General features: G+C 54.5%; 1 protein-coding gene across 4 annotated transcripts; it reads left to right on the top strand.

Annotated features, from left to right (window-relative positions):
- The first annotated feature begins 1,910 nt into the window (after nucleotides 1–1,910).
- LOC130601096 (C-factor-like) lies at nucleotides 1,911–10,022 on the top strand. Of its 4 annotated transcripts, none has more exons than XM_057412939.1 (7): nucleotides 1,911–2,081; nucleotides 3,870–3,921; nucleotides 4,752–4,942; nucleotides 5,811–5,969; nucleotides 6,228–6,338; nucleotides 9,063–9,156; nucleotides 9,946–10,022. In XM_057412939.1, the coding sequence occupies exons 1-7, from the start codon at nucleotides 1,944–1,946 to the stop codon at nucleotides 10,005–10,007; spliced, it is 807 nt and encodes a 268-aa protein (XP_057268922.1). In that variant the 5' UTR covers nucleotides 1,911–1,943; the 3' UTR covers nucleotides 10,008–10,022. The 4 variants fall into 4 exon arrangements, with proteins under 4 accessions (XP_057268922.1, XP_057268923.1, XP_057268926.1 ...); XM_057412940.1 differs by lacking the exon at nucleotides 9,946–10,022 and adding an exon at nucleotides 9,446–9,513; XM_057412943.1 differs by lacking the exon at nucleotides 5,811–5,969.
- The last annotated feature ends 1,556 nt before the right edge of the window (nucleotides 10,023–11,578 follow it).

Genomic DNA, 11,578 nt, shown 5'->3' with positions numbered 1-11,578 from the left:
TCTGACCAAACCACCCAAGTCTTGGAAGGCAGATGCAGGGACTGTGAGAAGGAAGACCTTAGGCCCACTGTAGGAGAGGATCTGGTTCAAGATCATCTGAAGAACCTGAACGTACACTAGTCCATGGCACCTGAATGAAATCCATCTGCGGATCCTGAAGGAGCTGGCAAATGAAGTTGCTAAGCCGCTGGCCATCAGATTTGAAAAATCATGGCAGTCAGGTGAAGCTCCTGGGAAGCTATAACCCCCATTTTCAAGAGGGGGAAAATGGATGACCTGGGGAATTACAGACCAGTCAGTCTCACCGCTGTGCCTGGCAAAATCTTGGAGCAGATTCTCCTGGAAGGCATGCTAAGGCACATGAAAATCAACAAGGTGCTTGTTACAGCCAGCATGGCTTCACTAAGGGGAAATCCTGCCTGACCAACTTGGTGGCCTTCTATGATGGGGCTACAGAACTGATGGACAGGGGTAGAGCAGTTGATGTCACCTACCTGGACTTGTGCAAAGCGTTCGACACTGTCCCACGCAACATCATTGTCTCTAAACTGGAGAGATATCAGCTTGATGGATAGACCACTCAGTGGATAAGGAATTGGCTGGATGGCCCTATGCAAAGAGTTGTGGTCAATGGATGAAGAACTGAAAAAGGGGAAGCTTATGTTGGATATAAGGAAGTAGTTCTTCCCTGTAAGGGTGGTGAGGCACTGGCACAGGTGGCCAAAGAAGTGGTAAATGCTCCATCCTGGGCATTGTCCAAGGCCAGGTCTGACAGAGCCTTGGGCAACATGGTCTAGTGTGAGGTGTCCCTGCCTATGTCAGAGGGCTTGGAAGTATATGTTCTTAAGGTCCTTTCCGACCCAAATCAATCTGTGATTCTATGATTCTATTTAATTCTTGTTATCAGAGATGTTTTGTCTAGGGTTTGTCAACCCAAATGAAAATAAGCAAAATAAATGATGCTTACATAGATTAGAGCCGCTCAGCCATTACTTCACTGTTGAGCTCCAGGTTGTGTTCTCACTGTATTGGGATTTTAATGTTGTTTGTGCATATAGTTTTCTATGTAATAGCTGAAAATAAAACATCAATACCCTCCTTGTGGCAGGCAGCAGAGCTGGTACATGGAAGTCCCCTCCAGCTTATGCTTATGGTTTCCCTAACATCCAGTTTTGGCATCCCTAGATGCCACCAATTATTTTCCTTACTTTACTCCTTTCCACACCTTTGGCTGGTCTGTTGAACCAGGTACCTGACACCTATCAACAAAAAACAAGAAGAATCCCCCCAGGCACCCTCATCCCCACGCCACAGCCTATCTTCCCAGTTCGTTGCATCTGATTGTCATGGAGAGAACCAAATCAGGTGCATTTCTGGGCAGGCAATAAAAACAGTTGTGAAGGGCTTGAGACCGTCTTGATTGTCCTGGTTTCATCTGGGATAGTTGATTCCCTTCCTAGTAGCTGGTGAAGTGCTGTGTTTGGGCTTTAGGATGAGAATAATGCTAACAACACACTGATGCGTGGGTTATTGGTTAGTACTTACCCTATGTTCAGACTCATGCTCTGTCAGTGAGGAAGCAGAGACACGATACCTGAAAAGCCAGGAGGAAGCAGAGACACGATACCTGACCTGAACTAGCCAAAGGGATATTCCAAACAATGGAATATCATGCTCTATATAGAAACTGGGGGGAGCTGCCCAGGAAAGCTGTGAACCTTCCCTGCACCCCAGCCTTGGGAAGAGATGGGGGGTCCGCTGTACCCTCCGAGAGCATGTGCTGCGCTGTCGAGGATGCCGGGCAGGCAAGGACCGCCGGATTGGGCTGCGGTTGCCGGTTTTGTACCGGGCGTTACATGGAAAGGAATGAATACACCAGCGCGCTTCCCGCGCCGCAGGGTCTGGAGGCGGTGCCTGGCGTGCCCCGCCCCGCAGCCTTGGGGATGGCGGCGAGTGGGGTGCTGCTGACCGGCTCCAACCGCGGTATCGGGCTGGGGCTGGTGAAGCAGCTCCTGCGGACACCGCGACCACCCGCCTGGATCTTCGCGACCTGCCGGGACCCCGCGGGGCCGCGGGCCCAGGTCAGCGCGGGGAAGGGCTGGGGTTTCGTCTCGTGGGTGCCGGTAGCAGCCATGGGTGCCGGAGGATGCCGGTAGTAATTCGCTCGGTGAACTTTGCCCGAGCGAGAGGAGCACTGCCGTCACAGCAGAGCTCTCGGAGTGCCATGTCCTGCACGGCGTGACAGCCCTCTGCTTGTCTGTTGTGCTTTAGGCAAAGGATCAGCCATGTCACCCCCTGACAACAGCGCTGCCGGGCTATTTGAGACCACCTCGGCTGTGTCCCAGCCGGCCTTCCCGTGCCAAACCTTTGCTCGTGGGCTGTGGCACAGCGCCGCCTCGCGCGGTGTTGGGGCTGAGGAGGGTCAGCCTGGTGTGAACCTCAGTGGTTCTGCTCCGGCTGGTTCTGCAACGTGTCGCCGCTTTCCAAAATCCGGGGGGTCGTTAACTGGTGGCCCGTGGAGCTCTGGGATCTTCCTTTCCCTGCTTTGCACTGCACTCAAATGGGAGAGACTCACACGTGAGGAATCACAGGAACAAAGCATCCACAAAGCTCCAGCTTTCCTTAGCTCCGGCTTTGGTTTTCTTCCGCTTTCTGTGACCCACCACAGCTTGCCATACAGTGTGGCGTGTGCCTTAGGAAGCCCTTGGGATGCTGTTTGTGTACTTGCTGCTGGTGTTACTCCAGTTTGTGCAGTGAGAACTCACCCTGCTGCCAGCCTGGGGTGCCCAGCTCCTGCTGCTGCTGCTGCCCAAGTTCAGAGGGTCAGAATGAGCTCAGATTTCTGGGTTGAATGAGACCTCAAAGCTCATAGAGTTCCAACCCCCTGCCACAGGCAGGGACACCTTCCACTAGAGCAGGTTGCTCCAAGCCCTGTCCAAGCTGGCCTTGAACACTGCCAGGGATGGGGCAGCCACAGCTTCTCTGGGCAACCTGTGCCAGGGCCTCAGCACCCTCACAGGGAAGAACTTCTGCCTAAGATCTCATCTCAGTCTCCCCTCTGTTGGGTTAAAGCCATTCCCCTTGTCCTGTCCCTACAGGCCCTTGTCCAAAGCCCCTCTCCAGGTTTCTCATAGGCCTTCTTCTTCCCCCCACAACTTTCTGGACTATGGCAATGATGAGCTCAGAGGACTATCTGCAGGACTGGACTGGAGCCAGTGTCCCCCAGAGTAGTCCATGCACATTGCTTTCCACTGGGGGATGCTTCTCTAAGCCTTGTACAGCCGTGTGGTTGACAGTTGCCTTTTTGGAAAGAGCATCTGAATCCTTCATGTTTGGTAAAAATAATAACATGCAAATAAGCGGTTCACTTTTCTTGGGGGGGGGGGGGGGGGGAGAGATGGAGTATCCAGGGCAGAGTGAATGGGATTGGGCTATTGGGATTCAGATGTGATTTCCCTAAACATCAACTTGGCAATCACAGCCATTCCTCCTCCATCTCACTTACAGCAGTCAGTGGGAGACACTTCTGGCTATATCCCTGGCCAGTTTGCATTACTTCTGCAGGGAGCTGGTCCTTAGTAGTTGCTCTCACCCTTTGCTGTGGCACTGGCTGGGTTATGAACATAGACCTTTTGGGATAGTGGCCACAGTACCTTGCAGTTTTGGCCATGTCGTGCTCTGAGCACATGGACATTACTTTGTGGAGACTAGCAGAAGCCTGAGGACCTCAGCAGGCCCAGCCCAGTGTTCACACACTAAGTAACATCTGGAAGACGTTTCCCTCAGGGTGGCACCATTGCTGGTGCTCCAGCATGGTGCTTTGCATTGCCTCTGCCTCTTGCTGATTGTTTCCATGTCTCTTTTTGTAGGAGCTGAGAGATCTGGCATCCAAACACCCAAACTTGGTTCTTGTGAAGCTGGGTAGGTGTGCTCTGCCTCTGAGTTGGTAAATTTGTGGCTGGTAAAATGGGGCCACACTTGCCCACTTTTCTTCTTCCCTCCCTACCTGCCTTCAGGCTGTATGTGGGGATTCAGCTCTTCAGAGCTGCTTCAAGTCCTGCTGGCAAAAGCCCAGCTTCTCCAGACCTCTCTCAGCCCTAGTACCCTGTTCCCTGAACCCTCCTTGCCCCGTGGCCACAGGACCAGGAGGTTCTTAAGACCTATCTTTGGCAGCCTCCAGCTCCTCCAGGTGAGTGGCTGCATCCTTGCTCTGCCATACAGCTGAGCTGCCTTGATCCCAGGTCCCAGGTGAGACCAGGAAGGCAGCTCCTATGGAAATGCTGTGAGATCGGCCCAGAGCCTGGGCAGGAGCTGTAGGACCTGGCAGAGTCATCCCACAGCAGGTTCCAGAGCAGGCTGTATAGAGACCATGTCCCTGCAACCTCCCGAGGCTGCCCTGGTTTCTCCAGAGCTTGTTCAGCCATGGACTCTGCCCACTGGCAGAGGCTGACACAGCATGGGAGCCCCAGCAGTGCTTTGCCACCGTGGATTGTCCCCAGCTGTCTTTGCCCCATGGACTGCCCCAGGGCAGGGTCCTTCAGCTGCTGGCAGCTGGGTGAAGAAGGAAGTTTTGGGGTGAGCTGGGGCTTGTGGGTGCCAGGGTGCCCTGAGCTGGTTGCAGAGCACCATCTGGTGCTCACAGATGGACGACCACACAAGTCAGGGTGCATGGATGTTACTGAGCATCATAACCTCCCTCGTCTTCCTGGGTGGACCCTGTGGGTCTCAAACCCTCCTCTCTTCCACTGCAGATGTTGCAGATCCCTCCACCATTACAAAGGCAGTGAAGATCGTGGAGGAGAAGCTGAATGGCACAGGCTTGAACCTGCTGATAAACAATGCTGGCATCTACAAACCGGAGGCATCGCTGGAGACAGTGGATGCTGAGGAAATGATAAGAACATACAAGACCAATGCAGTGGGGCCACTGCTCATGGCCCAGGTATGGATAAAGCTCTGGGGGTAATGCTTACCATGGAGCAGGGATTTGACCCATCTGGAGGGTAGCTGGGGCTGACTGCGGTTGTGAGGCTGCACCTCGAATCCTGTGTTCAGTTCTGGGCCCCTCACTACAGGAGAGACATTGAGGTGCTGGAGCAGGTCCAGAGAAGGGCAGCGGAGCTGGTGAAGGGCCTGGAGCACAGGTGTGATGGGGAATGGCTGAGGGAACTGGGGGGTTTAGTCTGGAGAAGGCTCGGGGGTGACCTTATTACTCTCTACAACTGCCTGCAGGAGGATGGAGCCAGGAGGTGGCTGGTCTCTGCTCCCAAGGAACAAGGGATAGGACAAGAGGAAACAGCCTCAAGCTGCACCAGGGGTGGTTTAGACTGGAGATAAGGAACAATTTCTTCCCTAAAGGGTGCTCAGGCATTGGAACAGGCTGCCTCGGGCAGTGGTGGAGTCACCATCCCTGGAAGTGTTCACAAATCACGTAGATGGGGCCCTTAGTGCCATGGTTCAGTGGTGGCCTTGGCAGTGCTGGGGAACGGTTGGACTTGATGATCTTGAAGGTCTTTTCCAACGTTATTTGGAAAAGATTCTATGATTCTGCAATGGAGATTTCAGAGGGCTTTGCCATGTTTCCCAGGGCTGCAGGAGGGATGGGTTAGTGCTGGGGCTGTGCTCCCAGCCCAAGCCCTCTATATCCCTTGTTTTGTGTTGGGCTAACTGGGAGCACTGAAGCAAACACCCAGCTCTCTTGGCTTCCCACTGTTCTTCCTCCTCCACCCTCCCGTAGCCAGACTGGGGTGCAGCTGCCATAAGTAGGGCTGGCTCAGGGCACAGGTTCCCACAAGGTTGCTTCCCCCCAGGCCTTCCTGCCACTGCTGAAGAAGGCTGCTCAGGAGAGCACAGAAAAGGGGCTGAGCTGCAACAGGGCAGCCATCATCAACATCTCTACTGTGCTGGGGTCGATTGAAAAAACTCCTCAGTGCTTCTTCAAGCCTGTCATCTCCTACCGCTGCAGCAAGGTATGGAGACTGGGAATCGTGAGCTTGGTGGGGGTCAGAGCTGCCTGATGTTAGTGAAGCACCTGAGATTATGAGATGGAGGGACTGATCCATGCTGATCACTGCCCAAGCTTCCTGGGCATCCACATGCCCAGCTGCTGCCCTCCTAAGGCAGAATACAGTCTCTCGAAGACCTGGCATTGCCTTTTCTCCCATGGGAGGGGAGCCTTGTGCATGGAGCTTTCTACTGCCCGTGGCTAACGCTTCTTTCCTCCCCAGGCTGCCCTCAACATGCTCACCAGGTGCCAGGCTCTGACCTACAGGGAAGCCGGGATCCTCTGCGTGGCACTTCACCCTGGCTGGGTGAAAACCGACATGGGTGGCCAGGAGGTGGGTCCTGGCTGAGAAGGTTGAGAGGGACACAAGCCTACAAACATGCACAGGGGTGCCTGGGGTGGCTGAGATGGATGGCTCCCAGGAGCAGGGGTCCATGTGAAAATGAGCTGCCTCTTGGGCTCCTGGTTGCCTGTGTCTGTGCTGAGTCACTGCAGAACATGTGGGTGCTGCCTGGGAAATAGCACCAGCACATGTCCACTGTGAGCAGGAGGACGTTCAGGGGGATAAGATAAGGGGTTTTTGCAGCCTGGAGATGTGCAGAGAACCTGAATCTGACTGAGCGGGGAGGGGAGGAGCAGCACCATCCCATCCTCTGTCCCCTTCCTCAAAGAGCTGCAGGTCCATGACATCTCCTCTCATCCTGCAGGATCCCTGTTTTGGGGTGGGGGTGGCTCCTGCAGCACTGAGATCCTGAGAAAGCTGCACGTAGCATCCCACTTGCAGCTGGGATCTCTTATGCGTCCTGTTGGGTTAAACCTGTAGTTGGCTTCCCAGCCCAAGCCACCGTCATCCAAGCCACCAGAAAGCATGCAGATACCCAGCCATCCTCCCATGTAACAGACTCTTCCCACCTCCTGTGGCTCTCTGCATGGTTTGGGTGGAAGGAGCCTTGCTGATGATGGGCATGAGCTGAGCGGGTGCTGGTGGATGGCTGGGAATAAAGGGATGGGATCCAGAGAGACCTTGTCAGGCTGGAGAGATGGGACTGTGTGAATCTCATGGAGTTCAACAAGGCCAAGTGCAAGGTCCTGCCCCTGGGCAATCCCAAGCACAAACACAGGCTTGGGGAGACTGGATGGAGCAGTCCTGACGGGAAGGACTTTGGGTGTTGATTAATGAGAAGCTCCCCATGACCTGACAGCGTTTACTTGAGCCCAGAACTGCCCCCCTGCGTCATAGAATCAGAATGCTTTGGGTTGGAAAGATCATCCAGTTCCAACCCCGCTTATGCGGGCAGGGAAGCCTCATCCTAGACCAGGTCGCTCCAAGCCCCATCAAACCTGGCCTTGAACACTGCCAGGGATGGGGCAGCCACAGCTTCTCTGGGCTACCTGTGCCAGGGCCTCAGCACCCTCACAGTAAAGAGCTTCTTCCTGATATTTAACATGAACTTCCCTGTTTAAGTAAGTTTAAGCCCATCACCCCTTGTCCCACCCTTACAGTCCCTAATGAAGAGTCCCTCTCCAGCACCCTTGTAGGCCCCCTTCAGATGCTGGAAGGCTGCTATGAGGTCTCCACGCAGCCTTCTCTTCTCCAGGCTGAACAGCCCCAACTTTCTCAGCCTGTCTTCACACAGGAGGTGCTCCAGCCCCTGATCATCCTTGTGGCCTCCTCTGGACTTGTTCCAACAGTTCCATGTCCTTTTTATGTTGAGGACACCAGAACTGCACACAATACTCAAAGTGAGGTCTCACGAGAGCAGAGTAGAGGGGCAGGATCACCTCCTTCGACCTGCTGGTCATGTTGCTGGGAATATAGCCCTTGTTTCTGGGCTCAAGTGGGCACTGAAGCTGGCTCATGTTCAGTTTCTTGTCAACGAACACCCCCAAGTCCTTCTCCTCAGGGCTGCTCTGGGTCTCTTCTCTGCCCAATCTGTAGCTGTGCCTGGGATTGCCCCAACACAGGGGCAGGAGCTGGCACTTCACTTCATTGAGTTAGATCCTTTCATACAGTGGGCCCAAGGTCTTCATTCTCACAGTCCCTGCATTTGCTTTCCAAGTCTTGGGCGGTGTGGTCAGAGCTTTTGCCAGTGAAGACTGAGGCAAAGAAGTCATTCAGAACCTCAGCCTTCTCCAAAGCCAGGGTAGCCAGCTCTCCTAATAGCTTCCAGAGGGGGCCCACGTTGTCCCTAATCTGTCTTTTATTTGCTACGTACCTATAGAAGCCTTTCCTGTTATCTTTCACATCCCTTGCCAAACAATTCTAACTGGGCATCTGTTTTCCTGACCTGGTCCCTAGCTTCCCAGACAGCACCCCTGTATTCTTCCCAGGCCTCCTGTCCTTGTTTCCACCTTTTATAAGCTTCTTTTTTTTGCCTCTAAATTTTTCATCAGCTCCTTATCCATCTATGGAGGTCTCCTGGCCTTCCTGCCTCATTTCCTTCTAGTCAGGCGCAATGCTCCCGAGATTGGAGCAGGTCACCCTTGAATGTCAGCAGTCTTGGGACCCCCTGCCCTCTAGGGCTATATCCCATGGAACCTTACTAAGCAGGTTCCTGAAGAGGCCAGAGTCTGCCCTGCTGAAGCCCAGGGCAGTGAGCTTGCTGCACACTCTTCTGTCCTGAGGATCTCAAACTCTACTGTCTCATGATCACCACAGCCAAGGCAGTAACCTTAGAGCAGCTCCAGTGCCTATAGGGGCTATAAGAAGCCTGGAGAGGGGCTTTGGACAAGGGCCTGTAGGGACAGGACAAGGGGGAATGGCTTTAACCTGACAGAGGGGAGACTGAGATGAGATCTTGGGCAGAAGTTCTTCCCTGTGAGGGTGCTGAGGCCCTGGCACAGGTTGCCCAGAGAAGCTGTGGCTGCCCCATCCCTGGCAGTGTTCAAGGCCAGGCTGGATGAGGCTTGGAGCAACCTGGTCTAGCGAAAGGTGTCCCTGCCCGTGGTGGGGGTTGGAGCTGGATGAGCTCCAAGTTCCCTTCCAACCCAGAGCAGTCTGTGGCTCTGAGAATGACAGTGGTATCTCAGTCCTGCTCCTCACTTATGCCCATTGCAGGCTGATCTGACGGTGGACAGAAGCGTGCAAGGGCTGCTGTCTGTTCTGCCGATCCTCTCTGAGAAACACCACGGGACTCTGCTCAGCTGGGAAGGTAAAGCTATTCCTTGGTGACCACTCTGTCCCTGTGAGGGACCCTGCAGTGTGGACTCTTTGGGTGCCCTGGAGCACATGGATGCTTAGCTGTCCGTGACCTTAAAGGGATCTGTTTGGGACTTCGCCAGGCATGCAGGGAAGCCTGTGATCCTGCCTTCACTCTGCCAATAAAATTAATTAGTCCCTGTGCCTTCTTCTAGCAATGCTCCATGAGACTGTCTCTGCCCCTGGCCTGGAGCTGGCCCCTGCAAAAAGCGCATCACCAAAGCATGGTGTCTTTTCTACAGATTTCCTGGAGGGGGCTTGGTGCTGGACATGGTGTCCTTGGGAGCAGTCTTGAGGCTGGAATGGAAGGGCCAAGAACCACAGACTAGTTATGCAATCTCATACAGCCAACTCCTCCCATAATGAAGACCCAGCGGGATATGGTACCCCTAGGTGGGAGAAATCTGGTTTGTTGTGGAGCACAGGAGGGGAATGGCACTTCTGTGGGATGGAGAAGCTGAGAACCTTAATAAGATGGGCTGGCCAGCACTGGACTGCATGGGTTTGCCCAGGAGGTGATAACAGCCTCAGAGAAAAGGACTTTGGGGTGGTGCTGGGTTTTCTCAGGAAGGTTCTGCTTCTTCTGAATAGAAGTTCTCTTTGAGGAGCATGTGGAAAAGGAGACAGGGCTCCTGTAAAACCAAACCTAGCCTCAGGTGGGCAGAGCAGCCTGGCTCGTAGGAGAGGCAGACCTGCTGCTCCTTCCCTCAGAGATCACCACCTCTTCTTTCTCATCTGGAAGATCTGCAGAAGCCCCTCATTCCTTCTGGAACTGGCCCTTTCTGGGGTCATACCTTTCCCTGAACCAGGGCCTTGCCTGCCAGCACCAGCTTTGCTGGGAATCTTGAGGCCATGTGCTGGTCTCCACAGGAGCATTTCCCATCCTGGAGCACAAATGCTGTGGTCCCCCCACCCCAGGCTTCACCCCCTGCCCCAGGCAGACAGAGCATCAGGCAGACCGCTGGGCTTGGCCATGTTTCTGTCCCACCAAGGCAAGTCCTGGCACCCACAGCCTGGTAAATCACAGGTACTGGTGACTTTTTCTTCCTCACCTGCTGCAGTTCCTCCCCAGCCAGTGGCATTTTGGTAGCCAAGACTTTTGAAAGGAAGGGGACAGCAGGGGTCATCTGCAGCCTGGCCACCAGCCTGGGCTCAGGGACAGGGTGCCTGCGGCTGGAGGTGGCTGTCCGAGCTTGTGAGCTTGGACCCCTGACTCCTTGTACCGCCTTCTTGGTGGTCCCAAGTGGCACAACACAAGTGCCCAGCCAGGGATAGCAGAGGCAAATGCCCCTGTGAAGTTCAGGGGTGCTGGGAGCATCCCCACATGAAGAGGGTGTCTTTTTCTCCACAAACATATTCCATAATGAATGGGCAGGTCCTTTCTGGAGTGATTGCATTAGCAACCTGGTTCCAGCCTGGGTCGTGCTTCTCTCTTGGAGCTGGGGTTTTGCTGCCCCATCCCTGGCATGGGGGTGATGCCAGCCCCCACTGGCTGTGCCAGAGGAAGTCATGGCCTGATCCTGCTGCTGTGTGGCTATGTGACACTGCCAAGACTCCACTGAGTGCCCTTCCTGCCCCTTGGCAGAGGTTCTCCTGCTCCAGTTGCTCCACACAAGCAAGCTGGAGCCTGTCGAGTCACTACAGGTATGGTCCATGTCCATATCTCTCTGTGTGCCTCCCTTCTCCCCCATGTGCCAAGCATCCCACCACTGCTTGCAGGTGGTTTACAGCTCCCACCATGACTATTGCCAGCCCCATGAGATGGACGCAGCTGCTCTTCTGGGAACACAGAGAGAAAAGCAGACTGGTGAAAGCTGGGAAAAGCTCCATCAGCTTGGCTGGTGGTGTGCAGAGCTAGGACACAGGATGGTTGCCCACCTACTGTGGCAATGAGGTTTTGACCGAGCTCGGGAGGCTGATTAGTGTGTGAGCATCTTCCTCCAGCCCCCTGGGAATGGGGACATAACAGCATGGGCAAGCCTCCCAGGATGTGGGAAGCCCTGTGTGCCCCTGGCGGTGCAAGGAGGAAGGGGAAGCTCTGCAGGTAAAGAACTCTTGACATTAGTAGAAGCCCAGCTGTGGGAATGAGAACAGGTGGCTTTAGCATCTCTGTTCTGAAGCTGGAGGAGAGGTGCCAGCTGGACCAGCACATTGGTGCAGGAGGCTGCTGGGCCCCAGCAGTAGGGAAATCTGCACAACCCCTTGGGGACCTTTCACACAGGGGCTTCACAAGAGCTTGGGAACATGTCTGGGGACTTCCTGAGTGGGGAGGTTGTCACCCAGAGCTTCTCCATCTGCCTCTATCAACCCCTGTAGAGCCATAGTAGCACCTGTGGGCAAACATGTTATCTGCTCTGGAGAGCCCAGTAGCACTC

Source organism: Pezoporus wallicus, unplaced genomic scaffold (assembly GCF_028554395.1).
Source record: "Pezoporus wallicus isolate ANWC-B61680 ecotype Strahan unplaced genomic scaffold, APGP_CSIRO_Pwel_v1 contig_13006, whole genome shotgun sequence".
Lineage (NCBI taxonomy): Eukaryota > Metazoa > Chordata > Aves > Psittaciformes > Psittacidae > Pezoporus > Pezoporus wallicus.
The sequence above is the reverse complement of the archived record's forward strand: the minus strand, read 5'-3'. Positions and strand labels throughout refer to the sequence as shown.